This window comes from Oryctolagus cuniculus, chromosome 2 (assembly GCF_964237555.1).
Source record: "Oryctolagus cuniculus chromosome 2, mOryCun1.1, whole genome shotgun sequence".
Taxonomy (NCBI): Eukaryota; Metazoa; Chordata; class Mammalia; order Lagomorpha; family Leporidae; genus Oryctolagus; species Oryctolagus cuniculus.
The window spans coordinates 35,583,424-35,611,113 of record NC_091433.1 but is presented as its reverse complement, the minus strand read 5'-3'; the positions used below and the strand labels follow the sequence as shown (position 1 = coordinate 35,611,113).

Sequence of the window (27,690 nt, the reverse complement as noted above, 5' to 3'; positions counted from 1 at the left end):
ATATTATCAAGAACCACTGGGGTGGACACTGTGGTGCAGTGAATTAAACCACCACTTGGGACACCCACATCTTATATCAGAGTGCCAGTTTGGGTCCTGGCTCCTCTGCCAATGGGTATGGAAAGGCAGGAGAAAATGGACCAAGTACTTGGGTTCCTGCCACCCATGTGGGACACCCAGACGGCACTCCTGGTTCCTGGCTTTGAAAGGCACAGAGATACAGAGATCTTCCATCCACTGCTTCATTTGCCAAATGCCCACAGCAGCTGGGGATGGGCCAACACAAAGCCAGGAACCTGGAACTCAGTCCAGCCTGCCATGTGGCTGGAAGGACCCAAGTATTTGAGCCATCATCTGCTGCCTTCCAGGCAGGAAGCTGGAATTAGCAGTGGAGCTAGATCCCAGCTAGGGACTCTGATATGGGCTGCAGGGGACCTAAGCGGCATCTTCACCACTGCGTAACTGCAATAAACTTTTTTTTTTTTAAAAGACTGTTGACATATCACATGCTCAGACTCAACTCTCAATAATGTCAGTGTACCACTTCTTAGGGACTCTCCATTCAAGCAGCCTTAGGAATGAGATAATCTTGCCATTTCCAAATCTCAGAATTATTTTATATACAGCTCCAAATATTTCAATATCCTAAATGAAAAAGCATATGGGTCAACAATGTTTATAATGGGATTTCAAAAACTTCATAGGAAATAGAATTAAAAGATGAGTTTGTTGTGTTTCAAACATTTTTAATGCATCATTTAAAAATAATATACATTTTCCATTACTTTTTGAAGATCCTTTAACCTTTTTCCTCTTATGTGAACAAGTCATTTACTAATTAATTAAACATGTATTTACTTCTAGAGCTGCCTTTACACAACCGGTTTCTATAGTGCCTCTAAGATTATATCTCCAAGTGGTGAAGATTTAAGTTGCCTGTACAGGGGCTGGTGCTGTGGAATAGTAGGTACATTAAGCCTCTGCCTGCAGCACCGGCAGCCCATATGGGCGCTGGTTAGTGTCCCAACTTCGGCCTGGCCCAGCACCTGCCATTGCAGCCATTTGGGGAGTAAACCAGTAGACAGAAGATCTATCTCTCCCTCTCTCTGTAACTCTGCCTTTCAAATCAATAAATGAATCTTAAAAATAAATTGCTTGTACAGTGTATTACTTAGTACCAGTTATTAAACTACACAGAAAAGGTCTGCCATCTGTGAACACCTTAGAAGGGAAATATATATCCTCTATGTTATGTTACCTTGTGTTGACTGATGAGTTTGGGTATACTGTGTATTGTGAATCATTTGGAGTTATAAATAACTCACCCACTCGGCTATAAATTTCACTATACACACACAAAATTACAGAAACAAACAGTTGAGATAGCTAATGTAATTTTTCTTTTTTTTCCCAGTTTCACATTAGATCTCAAAATCACAGCATTTCTACTCTTCATAAATGGCTGAGAATAACAGAAGTGAGTTCAAACCCACCTTATTCTACAACAAGGCAATTAGGCTCAAAGAAAAGCTCATTTCTAACTGCAAATGTTCTTTTACAACATAACATTTTTAAATCTACTTCAATCCAAAGAGATTTTTATTACACAATTTGATTTTTACATAAGTAAAATAACAATAAAGATGAAGGAACAACAATTTAATTTGTATTGAAATAAATATTAGACATATAAAGCACATACAGTGAAAAGGGTCACAGTAAATTACAAGTGGAGACATTATTTTGCTCAATCACCAAAGAAAGCCCTTGATACTTCCAATTTCTCACCATCAAATTTATCATTCTTGCTGATTTAAGCAGAACACAAAACAAATATGGATCCCAGGGCTTACTTTCACAGGTACCAGCATGGATAATTTACTGCAGTGATCCAATTTGGAAATCAGTAGGGACCAGTAAATCGCTGCATAAAAGAAAAAGCGAATGAGGTCCTTTTTCCTTAGTGTCAGCAGGCTATGATTATTACATTTATTAGATTTTCTTGAAAGGACTTCACATTTTCTCAAATATGCAGGAGAACTATATTTCCCCTCTGAGCCCTACATTAGCATCTATGTGCTTTGGTCTTGAATACAGGGGAATGATGAATTTCTCAATTTATTTTATAAATTTATACAGTCTAGATAGCATTGGCTCAAACAGTAATTCCCCAACCTGTACAATATTAGATATTAAAAATGGATTCAAGAGGACTTACTAAGAAATGTTGACATACTGTACATACAAATTTTTGAGTTCAATATATCCCATTATATAGAGCACCAGAAGTAACGCATATATAAAATCAAGCAGTTCTTTATGACTATTTCTAATCTTTGTGGTCTCTTAACATCTGTTCCAATATATACACATCATAAGTGTTACCTGCCCAAGACTTTGCCCACTTAGTCTCAACTTACAAATATATATATAGGCAAAACTTAGTGTCACAAAGAATTGTTCTGTCAAAGTTACAAAGGAAAATAGTAAATGTGAAATTAAACTGTCATGAACCAAGAAAAACAAGTTTCAAGGTGATAAGCATATCAAAAAAGTAGCATTCCAAGGCTAAGGAGGAGAATGTAACATTTTCCTTGGGCCCTTCTTTCTCTGACAATATGAGCTAATTAATATTCCAACAAAGATATCCATCTATATTTTTTCTTACTGATTTCTAAGAAAAAGAATCTGCAGATTTAAAAAGTCCTGGGCTCTTTTCTCACATCAACTCAAAATCAATGCAGGTCAGTTTTCCTACATGCACTACACAAGAGGGGACAGACTGTGGAGACAGTGAATCCCCCACGCAGGAATATGCTCCTTCTAAAGAAACCACCTGAATACCATCTTAGGACATACACATTTCCGAGAATAATAACTACCAGGGAAATTTCCAAACGTTTAGTACCTCTTTTCTTATTCTTAATACCAGATCTAATAACTTTCCACCCAGAATACAAGAGGACTGCTCATTAAAACAACCTCTGGAAATAACTCCTAAGTTTATAAAACTATGCCTTTGGAATATCATATGTTGAACTGTACATGGCCTCAGAAGAATTCTCCTAATCTTAGAGAATTCCAACGAAGTGTTTAGAAAAACTAGCTGTTTACACAGCCCAATTTTTAAATCTAGCTACCATTTCTGATATAATAGCTAAAAATTTAATTTTGCTTTTATATTATTGTGAAAAGTCAAATTTTCAGAGAGCTTGAACTGGCTATATCTAGTATACCTACAAAATGATGAAAACATTACTGATTATGAACACATCTAAAAATGAAGGAGAAAGAAGAACCTTATAATTGATATGTTGAGCAATTCAGGCACTTAGAATAAAAAGGAAAAAATAGAGACACTGTAATCTGAATGATGCCACTTCCAAATGTGGCCTATTTTACTGTTTTTCTGGAAAGTACATAGTGACAAGGTACTTCTTTTGAACATTTCATTTTTTAAAAATGTACTCACAGTAAATGATTATTAAATATTGTTCAATACTAAATGATTACACATCGAAAAAGGTCATGGCATTCAGATCCTTAGTTTTATGACTGACTCAGCACATTCAGAGGCATTTAACACAGCCTGCAAAAATGGGGCAGGGGTCTCCTTGAGCAAAGAGTGCCACCTACTGATTAAAAACATAACTGTGGCTAAGTTCTTTCTGGAAGTTTTCATTTCTGGAGTATTAAAATTCGTCTAATAAGGGCGACAGCTTTGAAGCTAGCAAATTCTAAGGAGAATGGGGTGGGGTGGGACTTTAGAGTAACTATATTAATTAAATTCCTTAGCATTACTTAAGGGGCTTTACATAATCCTTCCAAATTAACTTCACTTAATCTAATCAGAAACCTTTTTAAAAACAAAATCTCTCAGTAGTTACATATATACTCATTTTCCTTTGCAGTATAAATAATAATCATGTCCTAATGTATCAAAACCTGAATCTTTTGCTACTGCTCATTAGGAAGAAAGGAAGCTTTGCAATTCGGAATGACATAATAGAATGCATTGATTTTTCATTGACTTCTGATTTATTATTAGCTTGCCTTGATGTTCTCTTAAAGAATATTCGTAAACAAAACTTTTTTTTTCTTCCAGGACCACCTACCTCAGTGTACTTCATTCAAAGAGAACTTAAATATAAACTGTATTTAAGAAATCTCTCTGCACTAATGTTGAGTAGAGTTTAAATTAATGAGAAACCAAATACAAAAGGAAGATAAAATCCCTGTGTGAGGCTCCACTTGTCCAAAAGAGTTTAATAAGACTAAAGAGTTGACTTCTCCTTCTGCGTTCTTGTTTATACTGCTATCTGCATTTCCCTAATTTTAATCTGACAGGCATACACTGAACACTATAATATCAGATGCCAAGTCAGCTGCTTGTACATAATTATACTGCAGAATTTCTAGCGATAAGCTCATGCAAACTAAGTATCTAATAATGTTCAAACTGCCAAATTTACTTTTTCATGAATTCAAGAGTATTTTAGTTATTAAGTAAGCCACGCTTTAAGGAACAAATCTGTATTTCTGTTCAAACATGAGTATATCAGAAATATAATCCTGCTAGTGATTAAAAAGCCTTGATTTAAAACCAGTGCTTGAAACTGCAGTAGTTTTAATGTTAAACATGTTTTTGTTAAAAGTCAATGTGAATCATTTCCCTTAGGGAAATACTTTTAACCAACAATAATTTTCAAAATAAAGAAGAAAAAAAACCAAATTTATAAATCTTTAAAAGATGGTCATGGTAAAAAAAAAAAAGCAGTGTGAGCACACACACACACACACACACACACACGGAAAAACTGGTGAAAACCAAGTACGTTTTTTACTTTAGTTAATATTGTTTCAAGGTCAATTTCGTACTTCTGATAAAAGTTCTTCAGTCATGTAAGATGTTAACACAAGAGGAGGCTGACTAAAAGGTATACAGGAAACGCTCTGCACTATTTTTGAAATTATTCTATAAATATAAAGTTATCTCCAGATAAAAAAAAATTTGGAGGGGGGCGGCACTGTGGAGTAGAGGGCTAAGCTACCACCTGCAGCACTGGAATCCCATATGGGCACTGGTCTGAGTCCCAGCTGCTCCTCTTCTAGCTCTCTGCCATGACTTGGGAAAGCAGTAGGAAGTGCTTGGGCCCATGCACTCACATGGGAGGCCCGGACTCCTGGAGGCTCCTGGCTCCTGGCTTCAGAATGGCCCAGCTCTGGTCATTGTGGCTATTTGGGGAGTAAACCAGTGGATGGAAGACCTCTCTCTCACTCACTCTGTCTGTAACTCTGCCTTTGAAGTAAATAAATAAACCTTTAAAAGAAATTTGGAGGAAAAAATTAATAACTTCAAAATAAATAACCTTTCAGCTGCCAAAATCTGTATAATTCAAGACTTAAGATCATTAGAAACGAATGCTTACTTAACATTATAATCACTTTATTGCTCTAGAAAGTTTTTTTTAAAGCATTACATATTGAGTGATAATGAGGCTAAACACACACACACACACACACACACACTCAACTGTCTATTATGAGGTTGCTTCTCCAACTTAGTTGATATTACAAAAATATAAAAATAGCTGGTTATAGCGAAGCTATCAGATAAATTTTTCTTATAATCTATTCTAAAAATGTCACCTTTCCAGAGATTATGAAGTTGAACAAGCAAAAAAAAAAACTGATGTTACTGATAAATTACTAATGAGTATATTTTAGAAATCCAAATTACATGCAGGCAGAAGCAAACTGGTTACAAAAACCACTACATTATACTAAAATTATGCAATATTTTAAACATTTCCAATCATGCAATAGTAGTAAGTATCAGAATGAATTTTATAAAAACGTTGATGGGAGTTCAACAAACAGATTTAACAAATGATACAACCCAAATCATAGTTGCAGAATACATCAGATTCCCCCAAATTGATCTATGCATTATGAGAGTGAAATATGCACTATTTGTCCCCAGTGCCCCACCTTGCTTCATTCCCAATTACCTTACCTACAAATCTCTTAACCTGTTAAATCAGATTTAATAAGTAAATATGTAATCTACAAGATACTCTTCATTATTATTTCAGAACAGACACAAATATATGCTCAATCTTCAGTTATATTCCTTTGAAAAGGCATCTGAACTTCTGTATTTGTCTAGGAAAATTCAAGCCTAAGAAATGGAGAAAATTGGCAGTCAAGAATACGAACTAGGTAATTGTACAACTATAACATGAATAACTTATGTGTCCACATTTGTAAAAGGATTTCCTGTTTGAAAATGTTTCTCAAGGAGATTCTGAAAGCTGATCACTACTGCCTTCTGATGTAACACAGTTAGCAGACCCCACTTGTTTACCCAATGGCAAATAAGCTTCCAGTTGAGCCTTTTGTTTTTAATGTTCTAAGACAACAGAAGTACTTACATAATTAAAATCTCAGAAGGCCATAGCATAAGATACATATAGATTTCCTCCTATAATGTTATATCCTAAGAAAGCAGCACAAAATAACAATCTGGAATTATACACAGTGGGAATGCTTCTGTTACAATCACCAACCAAAATTACTGAATGGGAAAACAATACTGTCTCAAAGTATACTGAATTCACATATTTTTTATATTATCATAATGAACTCATGCCAGATATAAACTCAGGTTACTAATTAGGCTGAAACAAATTTTAAAGCTATTTTACAAAAGAAATAAATGTAGTTCATGATACAGGCACAGAAGCATCTAAAAAAAATGTAGTACATTTATCACTACAAACAAACTTCCTTAATCATGAGCTATAGTGCAGTAAAATTTTTTCAAAAAATTTTTAAAAGGCTTGATTTAACATGCCAAGAAAATGATTATTTTTCCAGTGAGATGCATTTATGTAAATTACGTAAATTGGATTGAGGTCAGTGCCACACCTGGAATTTACAACCCCTAGCAGAAGTACTAGCGGTTAATAATGCTTATGTTATATAGAGATATACAGCTTAACTAGACATTAAACTATGCAACTGTGGGCGCCAGTCTGCTTATGAAGGCAATGCTCTGTAGACAAAGTCTTCTCACAAACAGTGGGCAAGCAGGTTTCATTATTATATGTTCAACAACAATCCTCAGTTCATTAAACAAGATCCTGCAAAACAAAAATGTTTTCTTCAGGAACACAGGCAAAAGCAATACAATGATAAATAAGCAAATACTGATGATGGAATTTACCACAGCCTTTAAAGAACCTGAAGAAATAAAATTAACAGGAATGCACACAATGCAATTCTCAAAATCTACATCTATGTGGTTTTTTTAAGATGGAAAAGTTTATTTAACAGAGACATTTAATAAATGGCTACCTCTGATGACTGAGATTAAGGATGATTCATATTTTCTTTTTTACAGAAATAACATTTTCTTGGGCAAATTCAATTTCTTTAAATGAAAGAAAAATTATAGAATATGAGCAATCCAAGTACTATTTCTTAAATGAACATACTCTGTTTTCCTTTTCTATAAATTAGAAGCAGGTACCTCACCTGGAGTCATAGTGAAGTTTAAATGAGTAACACAGAAGATTTTCAAGAGTTCTTACTCCAAATTAGATCACTCTGCTGATCAAACTAGTTTGCTCAGACCAAAACCCAACTCCTCAACTCAACATCCAATACTCTACAATCTGGTCTCAGTTTAACTTTCTGCCTCATCTCCTGTCACTCTCTGCCCAAACTCCTATGCTCAAGTCATGTTGCAAGTCTGTCCAAACATGATGTGCTCTAACTGCTCGCTGCCTACAAAGACTATTTTATTGCATACTGTACACATCGCACATACACTGTACAGTTGGTAATGCCTAAATTATTTATATTATACTGTCATTTAATTTCTTTGAGGCAGAAAGAGCTCCCATCTGCTGGTTCATGCCTGCCTGCCCGCCACCCAGAGGGGCTGGGCTAGGCTGGGCTAGGAATCAAGATCTCAACCCAAGTCTCCCATGTAGGAAGGTATCAGGGATCCAGCTACTTGAGCCATAACCTGCTGCTTCTCTGGCTCTATCACTAGCACAGATTAAATCAGAACTCCTCTACAATAGCACCAACACCAGGACTTTCTGTGATAAGGAAAGTCCAAAACAGTGACGACCAGCAACATACGGCTTTTAAGCACCTAAACTGTGGTTAGTGTGATTCAGTAACTAAGTTTGAAGTTTTACAAATTTTAAACAGTCAAATGTGGTTAGTGACTGCTTTACTGAGCACCACAGCTATAAACTACACCAGCCATCTACAACAAAAGTGATACCACCAACTTGAGAATAAATACAAGTGAAAAGGGTACAAATGACTGATGCACACAGTCTCAAAACCTTTAATAAAAAAGTTTAGCATAGAAAATTTAGTTTTTAGCATGGTTATTAATATTTGTAAGCTCAAATATTTTCCATTATCTTTCTACTGTTTTAATTAAAATATGTGCTTATCAGTGATCTTTATTAGCACATATTGGTGTTACCTTAAACCACTGCTGTCCTTTCTTTTTCAGTCCACTGAAAACTTCTAAACTTCTAGGTGTACTGCTATGATTTCAATGTATATAAGAAATGAGAGGAGAGAAGGAGATATGTAAGAGGCACAGGAAAACAAATCTCCTAACAGAAATGGATGTTAGGAAAGAGGACCAGAAGATAATGTCTGAGATGAATATGTGGACCAGAAAGAAAAAAGGAATCACTCATTGAAGCAAGTAAAAGGTTTATTGGCTACTAGGGACTCATGAACTTATGCAATGTAAGTAAGGCCTATTTCAAGAAGTATTACTAAAAAGACATTGTCTTAAAAGAACATAAAAATCTTCTGAAAAGAAGAATCAGATCACAGAATAAAGAAAATAATTTAGTGGAACTTAATGTATTCTCAGTCTTTGTAAAACCTTTACTTCATTGACTCTCAGGAGGAGATTTTCTACTCAACTCATGAAGAAATTCAAATTTAGTTAACGTGCAGAAAGCCACACACCTGATAAATAGCAGGCCAGTACTCAAAATGAGTTATTTGTACTGTACATGTGAAACATAACAGAGATCTTCCTAATATACTCATTGGATTTCTGGCCGAATTCTACTGCTTTATTTTAAATGCAGAAATAAAAACTATACTAGCATTAGTATCTGAGTAACATTTTAAAAGTCAGCAAAAACAGCTATTTTAAAGTTTTACTCTAACTTTTGAGATCAGATCCTGAAAAACTACAGTAATTGCCTAAAACACCTCTATTCTCTCCTTGCCCATTTTTCTGCTCCAGACTACCCTGCACAAGGATATCAGAAGAATATTCTGATCATGTCAACAGGGCCGGTGATGTGGCATAGCAGGTTAGGCCTCTGACTGCAATGCTGACATCCCATAGGGGAACCAGTTCGAGTACTGGCTGTACCACTTCCAATCTAGCTCCCTGCTAATGGCCTGGGAAAGCAGCAGAGGATGGCCCAAGTACCAGGGCCCCTGCACACATGTGGGAGACCCAGAAGAAACTCCAGGCTCCCAGCTTTGGCCTGGTGCAGCCCCTGCCATTGTGGTCATTTGGGGAGTGACTGGTGGCTCAAGATCCCTCTCTGTTTCTCCTCTCTCTTATGGTCCTGCCTTTCAAATAAAACAAAAACAAAAAACAACAACAACACAACAAAGCTACCAATGCTATGCATTTAAAAAGATAAATTCCAAAGTTCTTACCCTAAAACTCAAGTTTTGTTAACAATATGGCTCCAATATACTTTGATTTTTACTTATTTATTTATGTATTGAGTGGCAGAAAGACAGGGAGAGAGCAAGATGGAGTGCTTCCATCAGATGGTTCACTCCCCAGAAGCCTGCAACAGTTGGGGCTGAGGTTGAAGCCAGTAGCAGGGAACTTAATTCTGTCTTCCAGTGTGGGAAGCAGGAATCCAATCTCTTGAACCAGCCACACTGGTGGGAAGCTGGAGCCAGGAAGTAAACCCAGACACTCCAACGTGGGATGTGGGCATCCTAACCAGAAGGCTGAATGCAGGCTCCTCCACTACTGTTTTAGTTGTAGCTCCAGCAACTCACCATTCAGAGTCTCCACCAAAGTCAAACAGATCTATAAATGACCTTTAACCTTCTTGCCTGAATCTGTGCTCTCACTGTCTCCCCGACTAAAATGCTTTGATCTAGTCTCCCTATCTATTCAGTTTTGATCCTTCCAGATCAAATTTCTCTCTATTTTAGGACACCTTCTTGGGTTCATTTACCTTCCAGTCCAATGACCTCTCCCTTCTGTGACCTATAGTACTGATACAATAAAGCAGACAGATAGCAACTTATTAAATAGCAACTCCATTAATAAGATCCCCTGTGGATGCCTGAAGTTGTGGATAGTACCTTTTATACAGATTTTCTATTCATATATACATATGCTAAAGTTTAATTTACAAATCAAACATTATATAGTGTAAACACAGGAATGATTCACCTCCCACATGGGAGAGAGTAGGACAGTGCAGGATTTCATCATGCTACTCAGAATGGCATAAATTTAATATGAATTGTTTATTTCTGGACTTTTCCATTTCACATTTTCATATTATGAAAACAAACCATAGGTAGGGGTGACTACTTTTATTGATTTGTGAATACCATATACTGAGCTATTTTTTTTTAAAGATTTTATTTATTTATTGAGAGGTGGAGTTACAGAGAGAGGGAGTGAGAGAGAGGAAGAGATCTTCCATCTGCTGGTTCACTCCCTAAATGGCCCTAACAGCAGGAGCTGAACCGATCCAAAGCCAGGAGCCAGGAGCTTTCTCCAGGTCTCCCATGTGGGTCGAGGGGCTCAAGCACTTGGGCCAGCCTCCATTGCTTTCCCAGGTCATAGCAAAAAGCTGGATTGGAAGAGGAGCAGCCAGGACTAGACTGGAGCCCATATGGTATGCTGGCGCTGCAGGTGGAGATTTAACCCAGTGTACCACAGCGTGGGCCAGGAACTATTCTTTTATTATTTGACATGTATTTCTGTTTCTTCAACCAGGAAAGTTCCTCGGTAATGAGACCTATGTCCCAGACATCGTGATTCCCTCAGCATTGGCGGTGTTTTGAAGGTGATCAAGATAATTTCAGTCTCAGTTTTCAAGAACACAGTTGGACCCATATTATAGTTCAACTTATGATTTTCTGACTTTATAATGGTGCCACAGCAAAGTGCATTCATTAAAAACCGTACTTGGAATTCTGATTTTTTTTTGGACAGGCAGAGTGGACAGTGAGAAAGATAGACAGAGAGAAAGGTCTTCCTTTGCCGTTGGTTCACCCCCCCAGTGGCTGCTGCGGCCAGTGCACAGCACTGATCCGAAGCCAGGAGCCAGGTGCTTCCTCCTGGTCTCCCATGCGGGAGCAGGGCCCAAGGACCTGGGCCATCCTCCACTGCACTCCCGGGCCACAGCAGAGAGCTGGACTGGAAGAGGAGCAACCAGGACAGAATCCAGTGCCCCAAATGGGACTAGAACCTGGGGTGCCGGCGCTGCAGGCGGAGGATTAACCTATCAAGCCGCGGCGCCAGCCAGAATTCTGATCTTTTCCTAGGCTAGTAATATGCTGTGTGAGTCACAGGTAGCACTGGGCAGCGGCAAGTTCCAGCTCCATCAGCCACGTCACCACAAGGGATCAACGAATCCACACAGTGTACCGTGTTGGGAAGCTCTGATGTTCAGAGCGACTGGTGTATTCGTAGTTTAAATGCTTTCCTGATTTATGAGATTCTCACCTTCTGAGGGTTTATCAGGATGTAACCCGATTATAAGTGGAAGAACATCTGTTTAACTACCTTCTCACTAACATCAGTTGGTTCAGGGCCTAAAACTAAAACTTAAAAAAACATTGCATACTTAAGTCCAACTCACTAGCTAACTAACTCCTAAGAGTTACTCTTAACAAGCAAAACAGATTTAAACTAATCCTCAACTTACCGACAATACGGATTTCTTCTAGAGGAATATCGTAGAGTAAGAAATCTATAATATATAAAAGGCTGCAGCAAACTTCCTTGACCACTGAAATAAACAAATACACGATGGTAAGAACACATTATCAATTCATGCGTATATTCTCAAAACATAAAGACAATTCAAACAGAAAATGTACATGTCTTCATTCATCAAAGGGACAGCAATGTCTGTCATCTCTACATTCAGGTTATTCAATAATTGGTAAAGAATATTACAGCTTAAATTTTTATAAATATATTCATACATGAATGACTTATGAAATTGTAAAATATAATTCATTCTCTAATCACAATTGATGAAATCAAGCTTTGAAACTCAATATACAGGGCTGGCATCATGGCACAGTAGGTTAAACCACTGCCTGCAATGCTGGTATCCCATATGAGCACCAGTTCAAGTTCTAGCTGTTCCACTTGTGATCCAGTTTCCTGCTAATGTGCCTGGGAAAACAGCAGAAGATGGTCCAAGTAGCTGGGCCCCTGCCAACCAAGCAAGAGACAAAGACAGAGTTCCAGGGTCCTGGCTTTGGCCTGTCTGGAATATTTAGTATGGCTCCAGTCTACAATTACAAATAAAGCTACAATAATCATCCTTTCCTCTGTCTTTGCACACAAGTGCATGTTTGTGGAAGACAAACTCATAGAGACTATGTGCTCATTTTTAAATAGAGCAAATGTAACTTAATAAAGCCAGCTAATATTAGACTATGTGTCTACCACAAAGGATAGGACTAGTAATAAGGATTACTAATGATTTAAAATTGTTTTTATACTTTTGAGTTATATTCAGGTAATAGATTAAAGCATTAATAGCAGTTCCTAATAGCAGTGGAGTATAACTTTTTAAGCTAATTTTGATTTTTTAAAATAATTTATCTACTTAAATATTTCTGGTTAATTTTCATTTCCTTTACAATAATCTTCAAAATTAATATAAGTATGGACATCCTAAGTATTTAAATAAACATTTCAAGAACACAATTGAGTTAACGTACCAATGCAGTCAACATCTCTAACAAAAAAATCACTGAAGTTCCAAAATGAGAGTTTTTCGAAATATGCATGGCATCTCAACATTTCATTTTAACTATTCTGAGATGATCCAAGAGGACCATAAATTATGTTATTAAATAGAACCTGGAAGTTTCTGAATATGAACATCAATTATATCCATACAAAAAAAAACTAGCTTCAGAATATAACATTTTAACTTTCACTCAATTCCAAGAAATAAATCTCAGAACTTGATGTGATCCAAGACCAGAATTATGTGACCCAAGAAAAATAAAACGAATAATACAGTAAGATGACAGAAAATTCCTTTTACTAATTAAATTGTTTAAGTGTCTGATCAGAATTACAAGAGGAAAATCAAAAGCTGAAACCTAAAATCATGGAAATACTAGAATTTAAAACACATCTTAGCCGGCGCCGTGGCTCACTAGGCTAATCCTCTGCCTTGCGGCGCCGGGACACCAGGTTCTAGTCCCGGTCGGGGCGCCGGATTCTGTCCCGGTTGCCCCTCTTCCAGGCCAGCTCTCTGCTGTGGCCAGGGAGTGCAGTGGAGGATGGCCCAGGTGCTTGGGCCCTGCTATGGCCTGGGAAATCAGTAGATGGCCCAAGTGCTTGGGCCCCTGCACCCACATGGGAGACCCAGAAAAAGCTCCTGGCTCCTAGCTTCAGATTGGCCCAGCTCTGGCCATTGTGGCCATCTGGGGAGTGAACCAGCAGATGGAAGAACTCTCTGTCTCTCTCTCTGTCAAATAAATAAATCTGAAAAAATAAAAAAACTAATTTTTTAAGTTCTTTCAAGTATAAGAAAAATCATTTTAATAGTGGCAGAATGGATTAGATTTCTCAAGATTCTTTCAAAGGTAGTAATTCTGAAATTAATTTTGAAAATGTTAAATAATGTATCACAAGAAATAAGACAAATTCCTGGGTTTACTACAACATCTCTTTCTCTATTGTAAAGTTAGAAGGATTGGGTGATTGCTAAGATCACTGAGCTCTACATATTGACATATCAACAGATTTAAGTTGGAGAAAATTTGAGTTATATTTTTTTTATCTGAAAGGCAAAACTGCAGAGAGAGAGAGAGAAAGAGGAAGAAGGAGATGAGAGAAAGAGAACATAAGCAACAGAGAAATGTCTTCCACCTGTTCCCCAAATGGCTGCAATAGTCAGGGTTGTGCCAGGTCAAAACCAAGAGCCAGGAGCTCCATCCTGGTCTCCACATGGGTGGCAGATGCCCAAGCACTTAGGCCAGCTTCCACTGCCTTCCTGGAAACACTAGTGGGAAACTGGATGGGAAACCAAATAGCCAGGGATCAAACTGAGGCTTAACTCACTGCTCCATGATGCTGCCCCAGAGTTAATTTCTTTAATATGTTCACTTAGTCATCATTTTTCCAAAACAAGTATATTTTTATTCTTACCTAAAAAGCATAAAAACAGTAGCAGGCATCAAAAAAATTTCATTACAAGCAATGAATTTCAGAATATTTTGTTGATTAGCACTTAATTTATCCAAGACAGATCTCAGCAGAGGTAAACTATTAGAACCCTTTGCCTAAAACAAAAGAGAGAAACATCAGAAATAAAGCATTTTTGATAACTTAATTACCGTTGTCCCCCAGTGTCTGTGGGGCACTAGTTCCAGGAATCCCAATGATACCAAAATCTGCAGATCCTCAAGTCTCTTATATTAAGTATGAGACAGTATTTGCATATAACCTGTACACATAGAACCATATTCCCACATATTTTAAATCATCCTTGGATTACTTACAGTTCTAATATAATGTAAATGCTATTTAAAACAATATTGTACTGTATTATTTAGGATATAATGCAAGAAAAAGTCTGCCTATATTTAGGATGGAAACAATTTTTCCCCCAATGCTTTCAATACACAGTTGGTTAAATTCATAGATGTGGAACCCAGATATAAGACCAACTGTATTTTCCTTCTTAAGATAAAGGTAAAACAGGTAATAACAACCAAAAGCCAATTATTTGAAAATGATTGTATACACATTTACAAACAACTTAAGGATATACATAAGTGTATTTTCCCATTTTACTCGATTTTATTTTGTGTTTTTGAAGATTTAACCAAACAAAAAAAACACCTCAGACTGCAGTAAAAGTACTTTTCATTTCTAGATGCTTATTTTTCTTAAAAAGTTGAGATGACTTCAGCAAAAATTGTAATTACTCTCTCCAAAACAAAATCTGAGTACCCAGAAATAAAAATTACAAAATATCTGTGGTTCCAGCTAGCTGACAGTAGAAATCAGCTACTTCCTGTCTGCTAATACGGATCCTGGGAAGCAGCAGTGATGGCTTAAGTAACTGGGTTCCTGCTACTCATTGATGAGACCAGAAAAGTGTTCCCAGCTCCCAGCTTGGGCCTTTGCAGGGAGTACCCCAGCTAATGGGAGCACTCTATGTCTCTAGGTCTGTTTCTCCGCCTCTAAAACAAATTTGAAAAAGAAATAAAAGAAATAACAAAGTCAAATTACTGTTGTGACCCAAGAATTACAGGGTTAAGGCAGGCCAACACAGGCATAAATTTGGAAATTTTAATTCATCTTTCAATGCACATACAGTAAATCGATCTGGCACAAGAAGTTGGACTTAAAGTCCTAACCAAGCAATTGAAAGCAGCAGTCTAACAGTAGTTGAAAGAGATTCAGGACACTCTACTTATGTGGCATGTTAAACACTGACAGAACAAGAGATCTCTAACAACTCACCAAACTTAAGTGACACACATTGTTTAAAAAACATAAAGAGATTTATTTGAAACTTCAAAAATTCCTCTGAGGCCTGGGGTAATTCTAAGTGTAATCCTTTATTTATATACTGTACTAGTTTGTGAAACATCAACAGTAAGAACTCTCAAAACTTTTGAACTTTCAAATCATAAAATAGTTTATAACAAGTTTGTAAGACATAGACAGACTTTGTGTGACAAATGCATAATGTCTCAGAACTCAAATTCCTGTAAACTATAATCCAAGAGTCAGAGCAACAGCATAATTTTACTTACATCAAGGACTTTCCTTGTATACGTGGCAGCATGAAGCAAAGAGAACAACAAGACTGGGAAAATACTCACTGAAGAAAACAATTAAGGACATTTAAAAGTCATCAAGTACTTTGCAAAACAGGCTATGGATTATGTCCAAATACACCGATCTGAAATATTTGCAATGAATTCATTGAACAGCTTTTGTTTTACTCATGTATATTTTAAATAAAATGAAGTTGTGTAAACTGCAAAGAGGGAAGTAAATTAAAATTATTAGTTAAAAACAGTGTTTTTTTTTTTCATTTGTTTGTGTTGGTTAATAATACACTGTCAATATCTGCTGAATCAACTTGAAATCTAGACCACTTCAAAGGGTTAAATACAGCTCAGACAGCAATGGCCGTGCTAGAGCGTTCACAGATCTCAAACCCGAGGAGAGTTTCCCCAAATTCTTCCCAACTACAGAGCTTTTAGTATTGCTCTCCTACAAAGTCTCCATTATTTTGAGTTACTATATTAATCAAGCAGTTACAACTTATGTTCTCAAGATATAAAAATTAAAAAGTATATACAGTGCATTCAAAGTCTGATCAGCTTAATTACTGACAGAGAAAGCATTTGAGTGCAACTGCTGGCTTTATGCCATACATAAATCCAAGTTTTCATTCAACTTTTTGAGAAATGAAAATTACTCAAAAGACCCCCATTTCTGCCAGGTTGATACCAGAAAAAAATTATCAAGTATTTCTAGGAAATTTCCAGTAAAGATAATTATGCTAAAGATATTAGCAATTTCTATGAAATGAACCATTTTATTTTTCTGTACTAACTAAAGGGATGGCAAGACAGGAAATGGTGACTACTGTAATACAATCTGACTATCAAATTCATGACAACCATAATTCATTTAAGACCCAAAGGTTTCCTACTACCCAACTGGTGAACAAGATACTGACATATATCAAGTGTCAGAGGAACCCCACCTCTCTAATGATATAGTTCTCCAAGCTAATATCTTAACCAATTTTTTCTCACCACTTTTAAGAATTAAATGATAATATTCTAAATGGATCTCTGTCTCTGTCTCTCTCTCTCTCTCTCTCTCTCACACACACACACACTTAAATTACATACCCAGACTCAAAGCCTGATACACTAAAAAAGACAAGGTCAGGTAGTAAAAACAGAACCCTGGACTGAAGAGTGAAGACAGTTGGGTTCCAGTCCTGGCTCTGTCATACATCTGTTTTTTCATAGGCCAAGCTGAATAAAGAGAGATCAGAGCTAGAGATTTCTTGTAAGTCTTTTATTTCTAACATTCTCCAGTTCAGAAACCTTGATAAGAGATTCATAATCTTATCTTTCAGGATCATTTTAAAACTATTTAGAAAAGATATGGGTTAAAGTGGCTAAGTACCTGTCATTGTTAGAGTAAGAAAAAGGCATCTGTCACCTTTACAAGGACAAAGACTTTTATATTATTTTAGGCCCACTTTTATTTATTAGCACAATACCCATTACTTTAGGAATCAGTTTAGTATTTCTTGCTAATTAACACTGTGCTATTCTCACTGCTTACTTCTCCCCAACTCCACATGAATTTAAGAATTTTTGACATCCAATAATTGTCAACATTCCCAAGAGAGGGGCCAGCAAATAACTAAATACAGAGAGGGGCAGAGAGGCTGTCTTCACAGTCACATCTTATCTGGTACCATCACAAGAGTGACTCAACAAAATTTGCTAAGTACATGAACTGCTCTAGGCTCAGCCCACAAGTTCAGAATTGAGGTATTTAATTTGCTTTGTTAATTATCTGAAAAACACATTTTCTCTCATTTCTATTTCCCCATTCAAAGAACTTTTAAACTACCAAAAGGCATAATCAAGAACTTCTAGACAATCCAATGATACACCAAAGAAATGATTATCATTTATTATTATAATACAACAATAATTTAGTGAGTTCTAGCTAAATGTAAACCATATGGGGGGGGGGGGGGGCACGGCACCGTGGCACAGTAGCACAGTAGGTAAAGTTACTGCCTGCAATGCCAGCATCCCATATGGGCATCAGTTCATGTCCTGGCTGTTCCACTTCCGACCTCACTCTCTGCTATAGCCTGGGAAAGCAGCAGAAGATAGCCCAAGTCCTTGGGCCCCTGCATCCGCGTGGGAGACCCAGAATAAGCTCCTGGCTCCTGATCGGCCCAGTTCCAGCAGTTGTGGCTAACTGGGGAGTGAACCAGCAGATAGAAGACCTCTCTCTCTCTCTATAAATCTGCCTTTCAAATCTTTTTTTTAAAAAAAGTAAACCATACAAATTATACTGGGACATTATAGACCCACACACTGAAACTATCTTCTGTTCCATACCACTTAAATTATCTATGTAAAACAAAGAATTTAGAGATTCTCCACATACCATATGTGTAAGTGGAGTTACCAGCTTTACCCAAGAAAAGATAGCAATATTTTAAAACCACACTTAATGGTTACCCATTGACCACAGATTAAAAAGGCCTTTTGGGGCCAGCACTGTGGCATAGCGGGTAAAGCTGCCACCTGCACTGCTGGCATCCCATATCGGCACCAGTTCAAGTCCTGGCTGCTCCACTTTCGATCCAGCTCTCTGCTGTGGCCTGGGAAAGCAGTAGAAGATGGCCCAAGTCCTTGGGACCCTGCACCTGCATGGGAGACCCGGAAGAAGCTTCTGGCTCCTGGCTTTGGATCGGCCCAGTTCCAGCCGTTGCAGCCAATTGGGGAGGGAACCAGCATATGGAAGTCCTCTCTCTCCGCGTAACTCTTTCAAATAACTAAATAAATCTTTTTTTTTAAAAAAAAAAAAAAAGGCCTTTTAAGTCACAAGACCTTTTTAGCATTACTGCTAACTCACCAGTGTATGTATCATATTATTGATAACAGCACTGAGGCTCAGTATTCTTATCAATAATACGACACAATGATTCTTTTCAGAGTGCTGCAGGATTAAATGTCAAGACACTGGCAAACAAGTCTCAAGTTTCCTCCAATTCTCTTTTTCTTAAAACATAAAAATCTATTTAAAATTTGATATTTCATAAACAGGTATTATCTAAAACAGCAGTATTTGTCTTACAGAGGTATTTGTGCCTTCTACCTTGTATAGTCATAAATATTTAAAAGCTCTTAGGGTAGCATTTCTCAAAGCACAAAATAATTTCCCGAGGGATGACCTACAGGGAAAAAAAATTAATAAATACAGCCAATGCTTTCACTTTTACGTTGCACAAAGAACTCTACTTAAAAATATTTAACCTAGTGCTTCTCAAACATGACCAATTGTGGTTCCTCTCCTCTCCTTTTTGGAGCTATCACCCCACAACACACTTTGGAAATATGAAAACAAATTACAAATGAGCTATGTAATAATGATTAGCTACATGGATTAGCACATACATCCTTACTTTCTAATTTACCTACAACAAATCTTCATTTCTTTCCATTAATGATCCCATTCTCACCTTAAAAATTATTTTTTGATTAATTTCCATTGGTTCCTAGCTCACTAGGAGTTAGAAAGGAAAGAGCAGAGGGACTCTCTTTTTTAAAGGCAGACTAGTGGACACCTTCCCAAAGAAGATATGAATAAAATGAATCAAAATTTTAAATATTAAAGTAAGCTTTACATAGGCTTGTGCTTTGAATCTGAATTTTAAAACATCTGTTGCTAACAGAGAAGCTTACAAGGGGCAAGGACAAAAGATAAAGCTCAAAATTCCCCAATCAGCTCTTCAAAGTTTAGATTTCACATTTAAAGAGTCAGAAATTCTTCCACTAAACATTATTGTCACTCAAATGAAGTGCCAAAAGCCAACAAACAGGCTTTGTGGAATGCCCTCATTGCTGAATTTTTCTGTTGCAAAAAAATAAGAGATCTCCTACATGCTTAGCTGGCAAGTTCATGTGAAAAAAGCAGAAAAGGATACTTGTAACAGGGTAGGAATTGACAAAGATGAGTGAATACAGCAGGTAGTGGCAGCTGTCCTCCAACAAGGCCTGGGCCAGGAACGCTCTGCTCAGTTGGAAGTGCGGTAACCTCTGATGCAGCCTCAAAGCGCTGGTCAGAGCGTTTGCCAGCAAGGCGCGCTGGTAAAAGCTTGCTGCTTCATGCAACCTGGAAGTCACCAGAGGAGCGGTTATCGTAACACACAAACAGCTGCCGAGTCTCTTCCTCCTTTGTGAATTGCATCATGATTGCACAACACCTAATCATTTAATTGTCAATAGAAGTAAATTACTTAAAACTATTCTACCTTCTTAAGAGGCACGACTTTTACACACACATATAGGCCAACTGAGTTTTAGTTGCAGTAATTCTTCCTGACAAATTAAAACAAGGCAAAAATGCAAAAACCAGGACTTTACCTCATCCTCACATACCCATTTTCCTCAGATTTTCAGAGTTGTTTGTTTCAGAAATCACGAAGTGTAAATTATTCCTCTAGTTGATAATATTACTGTTATTAGTGTATTAAGATAGGAATTGTATTTTATTTGTCCCTAAACCCTTCAGTTTAACGATTCTTACATCTAAAAGCCAATCCCATAAAAATCGTCTGAACAAGTAAATATCAAAGGCAGAAACATGCATAATACATACCCAAGAAGAGGCAGAACAAACAAAGCAGAGCAGTACACCGTGAACAAGCGAGACAGCCACATCGCAGTGTCCAGTTTATTGGTCATCATGAATTGCTGGATTGAAAAAGAAAATTATAGTAAACTAAGCCTATAAATCATGTTAAGGATGAAGATTATGTAGCTTCATTCCTACCCAAAACATTTTCATAACTTTAGAACATTCCTTTTTCAAAACATTAAGTGAAAATTCTAACACAATTAACTTTCACTATTTGCTCAATGACAAGTCCAAACATCTTATTATTTTGATGTGGATGGTACAGAAGTACTTAAATAAACAGAAATAAATAGAAAAACAGCAGCTGACACTTTAAAAAATAAAAGCATTCATTAGGAAAAAAACCAGAACAGAAATTTAACTGCAATTGTCTGTGCTTCTTCAACACAGATAATACTGTCTTCATCTATTTTAAAGCAGCATTAAATAAAACTAATTGCTCTCAAGGGATCAATACCACCTATTCTTAGAAAAATCTCAAATCTAAATATGTAGGGGACTCAGAGCTCTGTAAAAAGACGCATATAAACACAGTTTGGATCAAACTTTTTTTTTTTTTAATTTTTATTTTTTTATTTTTATTTATTTATTTTTTTTTTTGACAGGCAGAGTGGACAGTGAGAGAGAGAGACAGAGAGAAAGGTCTTCCTTTGCCGTTGGTTCACCCTCCAATGGCCGCCGCGGTCGGCGCGCTGCGGCCGGCGCACCGCGCTGATCCAAAGCCAGGAGCCAGGTGCTTTTCCTGGTCTCCCATGGGGTGCAGGGCCCAAGCACCTGGGCCATCCTCCACTGCACTCCCTGGCCACAGCAGAGGGCTGGCCTGGAAGAGGGGCAACCGGGACAGAATCCGGCTCCCCAACCGGGACTAGAACCCGGTGTGCCGGCGCCGCAAGGCGGAGGATTAGCCTAGTGAGCCGCGGCGCCGGCCTGGATCAAACTTTTTAAAGAAAAAAATGTAAAATCACAGTAAGTCACTGCAGAACTGATGTGCTTCTGTACACAGGCCTAGCACAGAGCAGGTGTGCAAAACACACTGCGAGGTGTTACATGGCGCCGCTTCTCTGATTATATGATTCTCTTCACCTCCTGCAGACTCCCCCATAAATTTCACCCTAGTTTCAGTGGCTCTAAATTAGACTTCCATATATCAATTTCATCTCCATTTTTTTCTATTCTCTTTTTCTTTGCTCTTTTTTCCAATATATGATATGTGTACATTGCCACTAAAGAATATAAAATGTTTCATTATTAAAGTACATCCGTATTCAAATTCTAAAGAGGCTTTTACATTTTTTTACTACAATGTACATAAATTGTTTTAACACTAAGGTCCAATATAAACATACATGGGTGTTATAATGTAAACTAAGTTTCACAAAACATTCTTCCTTACTATGTATGTCAGTTTTTGGTATTTTCTAGGGTTTTTTTAATTGGTGTTTCCATTAAACTGATTTCAAAATTTACTAATGAGTCACCTAAAACATAAAAACACTGGCTTAAGCAACTAAGCAATATTACCTTTTGAAAAAAATTTTTAAATTTTGAAAAAACCTACAAGTACACTTTAAAACATAAGAATTTTTTTTTTTTTTTTTTTTTTTGAAAGGCAGTCAGAGAGAGAAAGATCTTCCATCTACTGGTTTACTCCCCACCGAGATGGCCACAATGGCTGGGGCTGGACCAAGCCAAAGTCAGGAACCTGAACTCCATCCAGATCTCCCATATAAGCGTCAGGGGCCCAAAGCACCTGGGCCATCTTCCACCGCTTTCCCAGGTGCATTAGCTGGGACTTAACTGGTGCTCATATGGGATGCTGGTATCACAGGTAGCAGCTTAACAGGCTTCGTCACAACTCTCGCCCCTAACATTCAAACATTGCTTGTTTTGTTTTTTTAAAGACTGACTTTATTTTGAAAGACAGAATTACAGAGAAAGAGAGAGAGAGACAGGGAGAGAGGTCTTCCATCTGCTGGTTCACTCCCCAAATGGCTGTAAGAGCCAGGGTAGGCCAGACAGAAGCCAGGAGATCAAAGCTTCTTCCAGGTCTCCTACATGGGTGCAGGGGCCCAAGGACTTGGGCCATCCTCCGCTGCTTTCCCAGGCACATTAGCAGGGAACTGGATCGCAAGTGGAGCTGCTGGAACTTGAACCTTAACATGCTACACCACAGCACCAGCCCCTCAAGGGTTTTTTAATGCATCTCTTTTTAATCACATGCACTTAATTTCACAGCTAAATAATATGCCTCTGATCTACTCTTTCCACACATGCCATACTATAACTCCTCTAAATTTAAATAATTAGCAATAGCTAAATGGAAAAATAAATCTACCTTACTGTGCTTAATTTCTCTACAACTATCCTCTTTAGTCTGGAAGCTTGCTGTTCAATCCTTTTGGGGACTGAACCAGTGGCTACAAGGCCTCTCTCTGTCCCTCTGCGTTTCAAGTAAGTAAATAAATCTTTTTAAAATTATCTTAAAAAATCTATTTGTTAAGGCAGTTTATTTTCTGATGTACTACTGAACTACACATTTTATTCCACACACTTTATGTATGTGCATATTATTACACAACAGAAGTTTAAAAAGTGTATTGGTTTAGGGGCCGGTTCTATGGTGCAGCAAGTTAAGCTGCCACCCCATAAGAACGCTGGTTCAAGTCCTTGCTGCCGCACTTTCAATCCAGCTCCTGTCTAATGTGCCTTGGAAAAGCAGCGGAGGATGACCCAAGTGCTTGAGCCTCTGCACCCACATGGGAGACCCAGATGAAGCTCCTGGGTCCTGGCTTTGACCTGGCCGAGTCCCAGCCATTAAGGCCATTTGTGGAGTGAACTAGCAGATGGAAGATCTCCCTCTCCCTCTGTCTGTAACTCTGCCTTTCAAATAAATAAAATGTATTGGTTCATGTTTTTTAAAGTAAGTAATAAAGTAATATAAGTAATAAATAATTTAAATCAGAAACATGAATGGATCTTTTGAGTGAAAAACTGTTGAGTACAATGTTCAGTGTTAAAGTAAGCCAGAGCACACATTTTAATTACAAAGCGGAAAAACTCTTCTACAAGGGTGAATCTAGTGGACACTACCTTAACTCAACAACCAAATTTAAATTCTCCAGTGGGGGTGAACATTTGGTGTGGTGGTTAAGCCAACACTTGGGATATCGAAAATACCTGGATTCCAGTTGCAGCTGGGCTTTCAATTCCATCTTCCTGCTATTGCACAACCTTGGGAGGTGGCAGGCAATGGATGGTCCCCGCAAGCCACCCACGTGGGAGAGCCGGATTGAGATCCTGGCTCTTGGCTTCAGCCTGGCCCAGACCCAGCTTCTGCCGGCATTTAGGGAGTGAATCAGTGGGTAGAAGATTTGTGTCTCTGCCTTTCAAATAAACATTTTTTTTTTTAAATTCTCCAATGATGGGATAAATCAATGCAACATGTCTTCTGATATTTATATATTGCACCAAGAAAGATACACTACTACTTATACAAATTCCTGACAAACCTGTAACCTGTATCTAGTCATGAGGTACAAAATCAGAAAATTCCAATTTGAAGAGCAATCTGCTAAACAACAGGTTTGGACTCCTGCAACAACTATTGGTGTTGTGTCGTATAAGACAAAAGAGGGAGGAGGTGGACAGGGCAACCGTTCTAGGTGAAGGCACTACAGAGATACAACCAGTAAGTGCAATGCAAGCTTTTCGACTGAATCCGGGCAAAGGAAAGCAGGAAACAGCTTCAAAAGATGTCTAAAGAAATTTGAACATGAATTGGATTATTACATAATAACACACAATAATATTAGTGGAACTGCACAGCGGTCATGCGAAACAACACCTACATCGTTTTGGGCTGACCATAGACTAGCTCTCAAATGAAAAGGAAGAAAAGTTGTGTAGAGATCTCCGAAAAAATTTTTAAGAAATGACTTGCCCAATTCACAAATCGATACAGTGTTAGACTAGAGGAGTGGACAGGGCCTTCGAGCAGCAGGTAAGACACCCACATCCCATATCTGAGTGCCCGGGTTCAACACCCAGGTCCTGACTCCAGCTCCTGCTCTCATGTTAAGCAGGCCCTGGGAGGTGGCGGGGACGGTTCAGGTAATTGAGTTGGGTTCCCGTCATCCACGTGGGAGAACTGGATTGCTCTCAAGTACTTAGTGGAGTGAACCTGATGATGGGAGCACTTTCGCTGTCTCGTCTGCCTCTTCCATATATACTAGTATATACAAAAATGCTTCGGGTAGAACAAACTAATAAGCTGCAGATCGGCATTTTAAACGTAAAAAAATTTCAAAAGCATAATATTTCTCTTCATGCGAAAGAAAGGACAAACTGAAGGAAGAGGGAGAAGGGCCCTATCTCCTCCTTCGCGTAATTTCTATACAATGGCATCAAGCGGGCAGAAACGCGCTGGGGCAGCACGGGTGTGCACCACGAGGCGCGGGTGTCACGGCACAACCTCAAACGGCATCTTCAACCTTGGGACCTGGGCCAGTCAGAGGCTGAGGGGTGGGAGAAAGCAAGAGAGGCCCAGTGTCCACGGCTTACAGGTGAGGGCCAGCCTGTGGTCGCTTCAGGAACAAACTTGGAGCTCCCTACGTCTCCGCTCCTGTTCTCAACACTCACTCACTCCACCCCCACTCCCTCTGACCCAGTCCAGAAAGCACCGACCTTCTGAACGCCTGGGGGATCTGCTCCCATCACTTCCTGCTCCTTCCTAACTCCTGCAAATCCAGCCAGACGCCCCTGCCCGCTCACTTACCACGGCGCCCGCCCCTTGGGGCCCGTTCGGGGTCGTATCTGCCATGGGGGATTCACACGCGCGTCCGGGACGCCTCGATCGCGCAACGAGGAGAAAGGAGGGACAAAACGTCAGCACGGGGCCACCACCCGGGTAACCGGCTTCCCAGCCGGGTGCTTCGGCCGCCGCGACCCGCCGGAACTGCGCGTCCGCAGGTCTCGCCCGCCCGGTGCACCAGGAGGCTCCGAGGACACCCACAAGCGCCCGTGAAATAACCGACCGGCACAGCCGAGATCAATGCGGGATTTCCAGAAAAGACCGAAGCGAAGGCGGGGCTTCAGAGCAAGGCCCTAAGGGGCCGACCCAGCGCTGCCGGCTCCCTGCTCTTGCCGAACCCGGAAGTGCTTCTTTCATTTCCGTGGGGAAGAGGCGTTAACGAAGAGCAGGGGTGTGTCCTGAGGCTTGACGGGAAGTGTAGTTTTTCTCCTCTTCGTTCCGGTTCCACCTGCCTGGCTCGCGCAGTGGGTCGGTGAGCTAAGCGGGGCAGGAGAATCAATTTTCGCCTGGTTCCAGCACACAAATAGTCCGCCCTGCCCAAGCTTCATGCTTGGCACTGAAGGTAAAAAGATGAATATGACAGCCTGCTGGAGAGACAGACAAGTAAGCCCGAGTCACAGTATAGTGCTTGTGAAACATAGGCAGAAACTTGAGTTAATCACAGGGAGCGTAGAGGAGTGTACCTAGGTCTGGAATCTGGGGTGGTTTCCTGGAAAAAGTAATTCTGGTGCTGAATCTTCTTAAAAACTTTAAGTTTTATTTTCATTTTATTTGAAAGGCAGAGAGACAGAGAGATCTTCCATTCACTGGGTCACTCCCTGAAATGCCTGGAACAGCTTGGACTGGGCCAGGCCAAAGTCAGGAGCCAGGAGCCAGGAACTCCATCTTGGTCTCCCACGTGGATGGCAGTACCTAAGCCATTGTCGCTGCCTTCCAGGTGCATTAACAGGAAACTAGATTGGAAGCGATGAAGAACTTCTGATAAGGGATGCTGACATCCAGAGCAGTGGCTTAATGCACTGTGCCACAATACCCATCTCTTTTATAATAATTTTAATTTGTATTATTTATTTATGGGAGGTATTTCTCATCTGCTGGTTCATTCCCCAGATGCTGCAACAGCCAGAGCTGGGACAAGGCAAAGCCAGGAGCCAGAACCCACTCTAGGTGCCTCACATGGGTGGCAGCAACCCAACCACTCCAATTACTACTGCCTCCCAGGGTTTGCATTAGCTGAGGGTTGAAATCAGGAGCTGGAGCTGAGGCTCAAACCTAGGTGCTCGGATGTGGGACACGTGGCTGCATGTTTTAACCAGAGTCTTGATGTCCAGGCCATATGCCTGCCTTCTCCCCATGATCATTTTTAATAACAGATTTTCCTCTCACCTGGAGCATAAGCATCTCAACAGCAGAATATATTTTCCACTCCTATAACACTCCCCCAGGCTTCAAACAAAATAAAAAATAATGGGGCCTCGGCTGTGGTGTAGCAGGCAAAGCTGCTGCCTGTAGTGCATCCCATACGGGTGCTGGTTAGAATCCCAGCTGCTCCATTTCCGAACCAAATCCCTGCTAATGTGCCTGGGACAGCAGTGGAGGATGGCCCTAGTGCTTGGGCCCCTATACGCACATGGGAAACCTGGAAGAAACTCCTGGTTCCTGGCTTTGGATCAGCCCAGCTCCAGCCATTGTGGCCTTTTGGGGAGTAAACCAACAGATGGAAGATCTCTCTCTGTGTGTCTCTCCTCTCTCTTTCTGTAACTCTGACTTTCAAATAAATTAATAAATCTTTAAAAAATGAAAAGAAAATGATGTTGTGGATTCCAGGACAATGTTTCAGGCAATTTAGGGATAGTATAAAACATATGTTTGAAACCATAGTGAAGGAAGTTGAAGTCACTTTTCCAAGATATTTTGTCTGTGGAGAGATTTGGGTGGTTATTTCGTTGAATGCAACGACATCTTTTTGTTTGTTTTTTCTTTTCTTTTTTTAGAGATTTATTTTGTTTATTTGAAAGGCAGAGTTACAGAGAGGAAGAGACAGAGAGAGTGGTCTTCCGTCTGCAGGTTCACTCCCCAGATGGCCGCAACGGCCAGAACTGAGCAGGTCCAAGGCCAGGAGCCAAGAGCTTCTTTGGGTCTC

The 27,690-nt window shown here is 39.1% G+C and overlaps 1 protein-coding gene across 2 annotated transcripts; it reads right to left on the bottom strand.

Annotated features, from left to right (window-relative positions):
* Nucleotides 1-1,377: 1,377 nt before the first annotated feature.
* TMEM33 (transmembrane protein 33) lies at nucleotides 1,378-25,902 on the bottom strand. 2 transcript variants are annotated; one of them, XM_008275448.4, is made up of 8 exons: nucleotides 25,512-25,902; nucleotides 20,699-20,793; nucleotides 20,025-20,212; nucleotides 16,075-16,142; nucleotides 14,456-14,589; nucleotides 11,979-12,062; nucleotides 7,025-7,145; nucleotides 1,378-6,181 (listed from the first exon to the last, which is right to left on the bottom strand). In XM_008275448.4, the coding sequence occupies exons 1-8, from the start codon at nucleotides 25,554-25,556 to the stop codon at nucleotides 6,176-6,178; spliced, it is 741 nt and encodes a 246-aa protein (XP_008273670.1). In that variant the 5' UTR covers nucleotides 25,557-25,902; the 3' UTR covers nucleotides 1,378-6,175. The 2 variants fall into 2 exon arrangements, with proteins under 2 accessions (XP_008273670.1, XP_002709453.1); XM_002709407.5 differs by lacking the exon at nucleotides 1,378-6,181 and having other exon boundaries at nucleotides 6,384-7,145; nucleotides 25,512-25,893.
* Nucleotides 25,903-27,690: the final 1,788 nt, after the last annotated feature.

What these genes read in the sequence shown, in the direction of transcription:
- TMEM33 (XM_002709407.5), bottom strand. Translation starts at nt 25,556, where the DNA reads ATGGCAGATACGACCCCGAACGGGCCCCAAGGGGCGGGCGCCGTG. An exon ending in CCCAAGGGGCGGGCGCCGTG is followed by an intron (nt 20,794 to 25,511) that starts GTAAGTGAGCGG and finishes TTTTCAATCCAG; the next exon opens with CAATTCATGATGACCAATAA. An exon ending in CAATTCCTACCCTGTTACAA is followed by an intron (nt 16,143 to 20,024) that starts GTATCCTTTTCT and finishes TGTTTTCTTCAG; the next exon opens with TGAGTATTTTCCCAGTCTTG.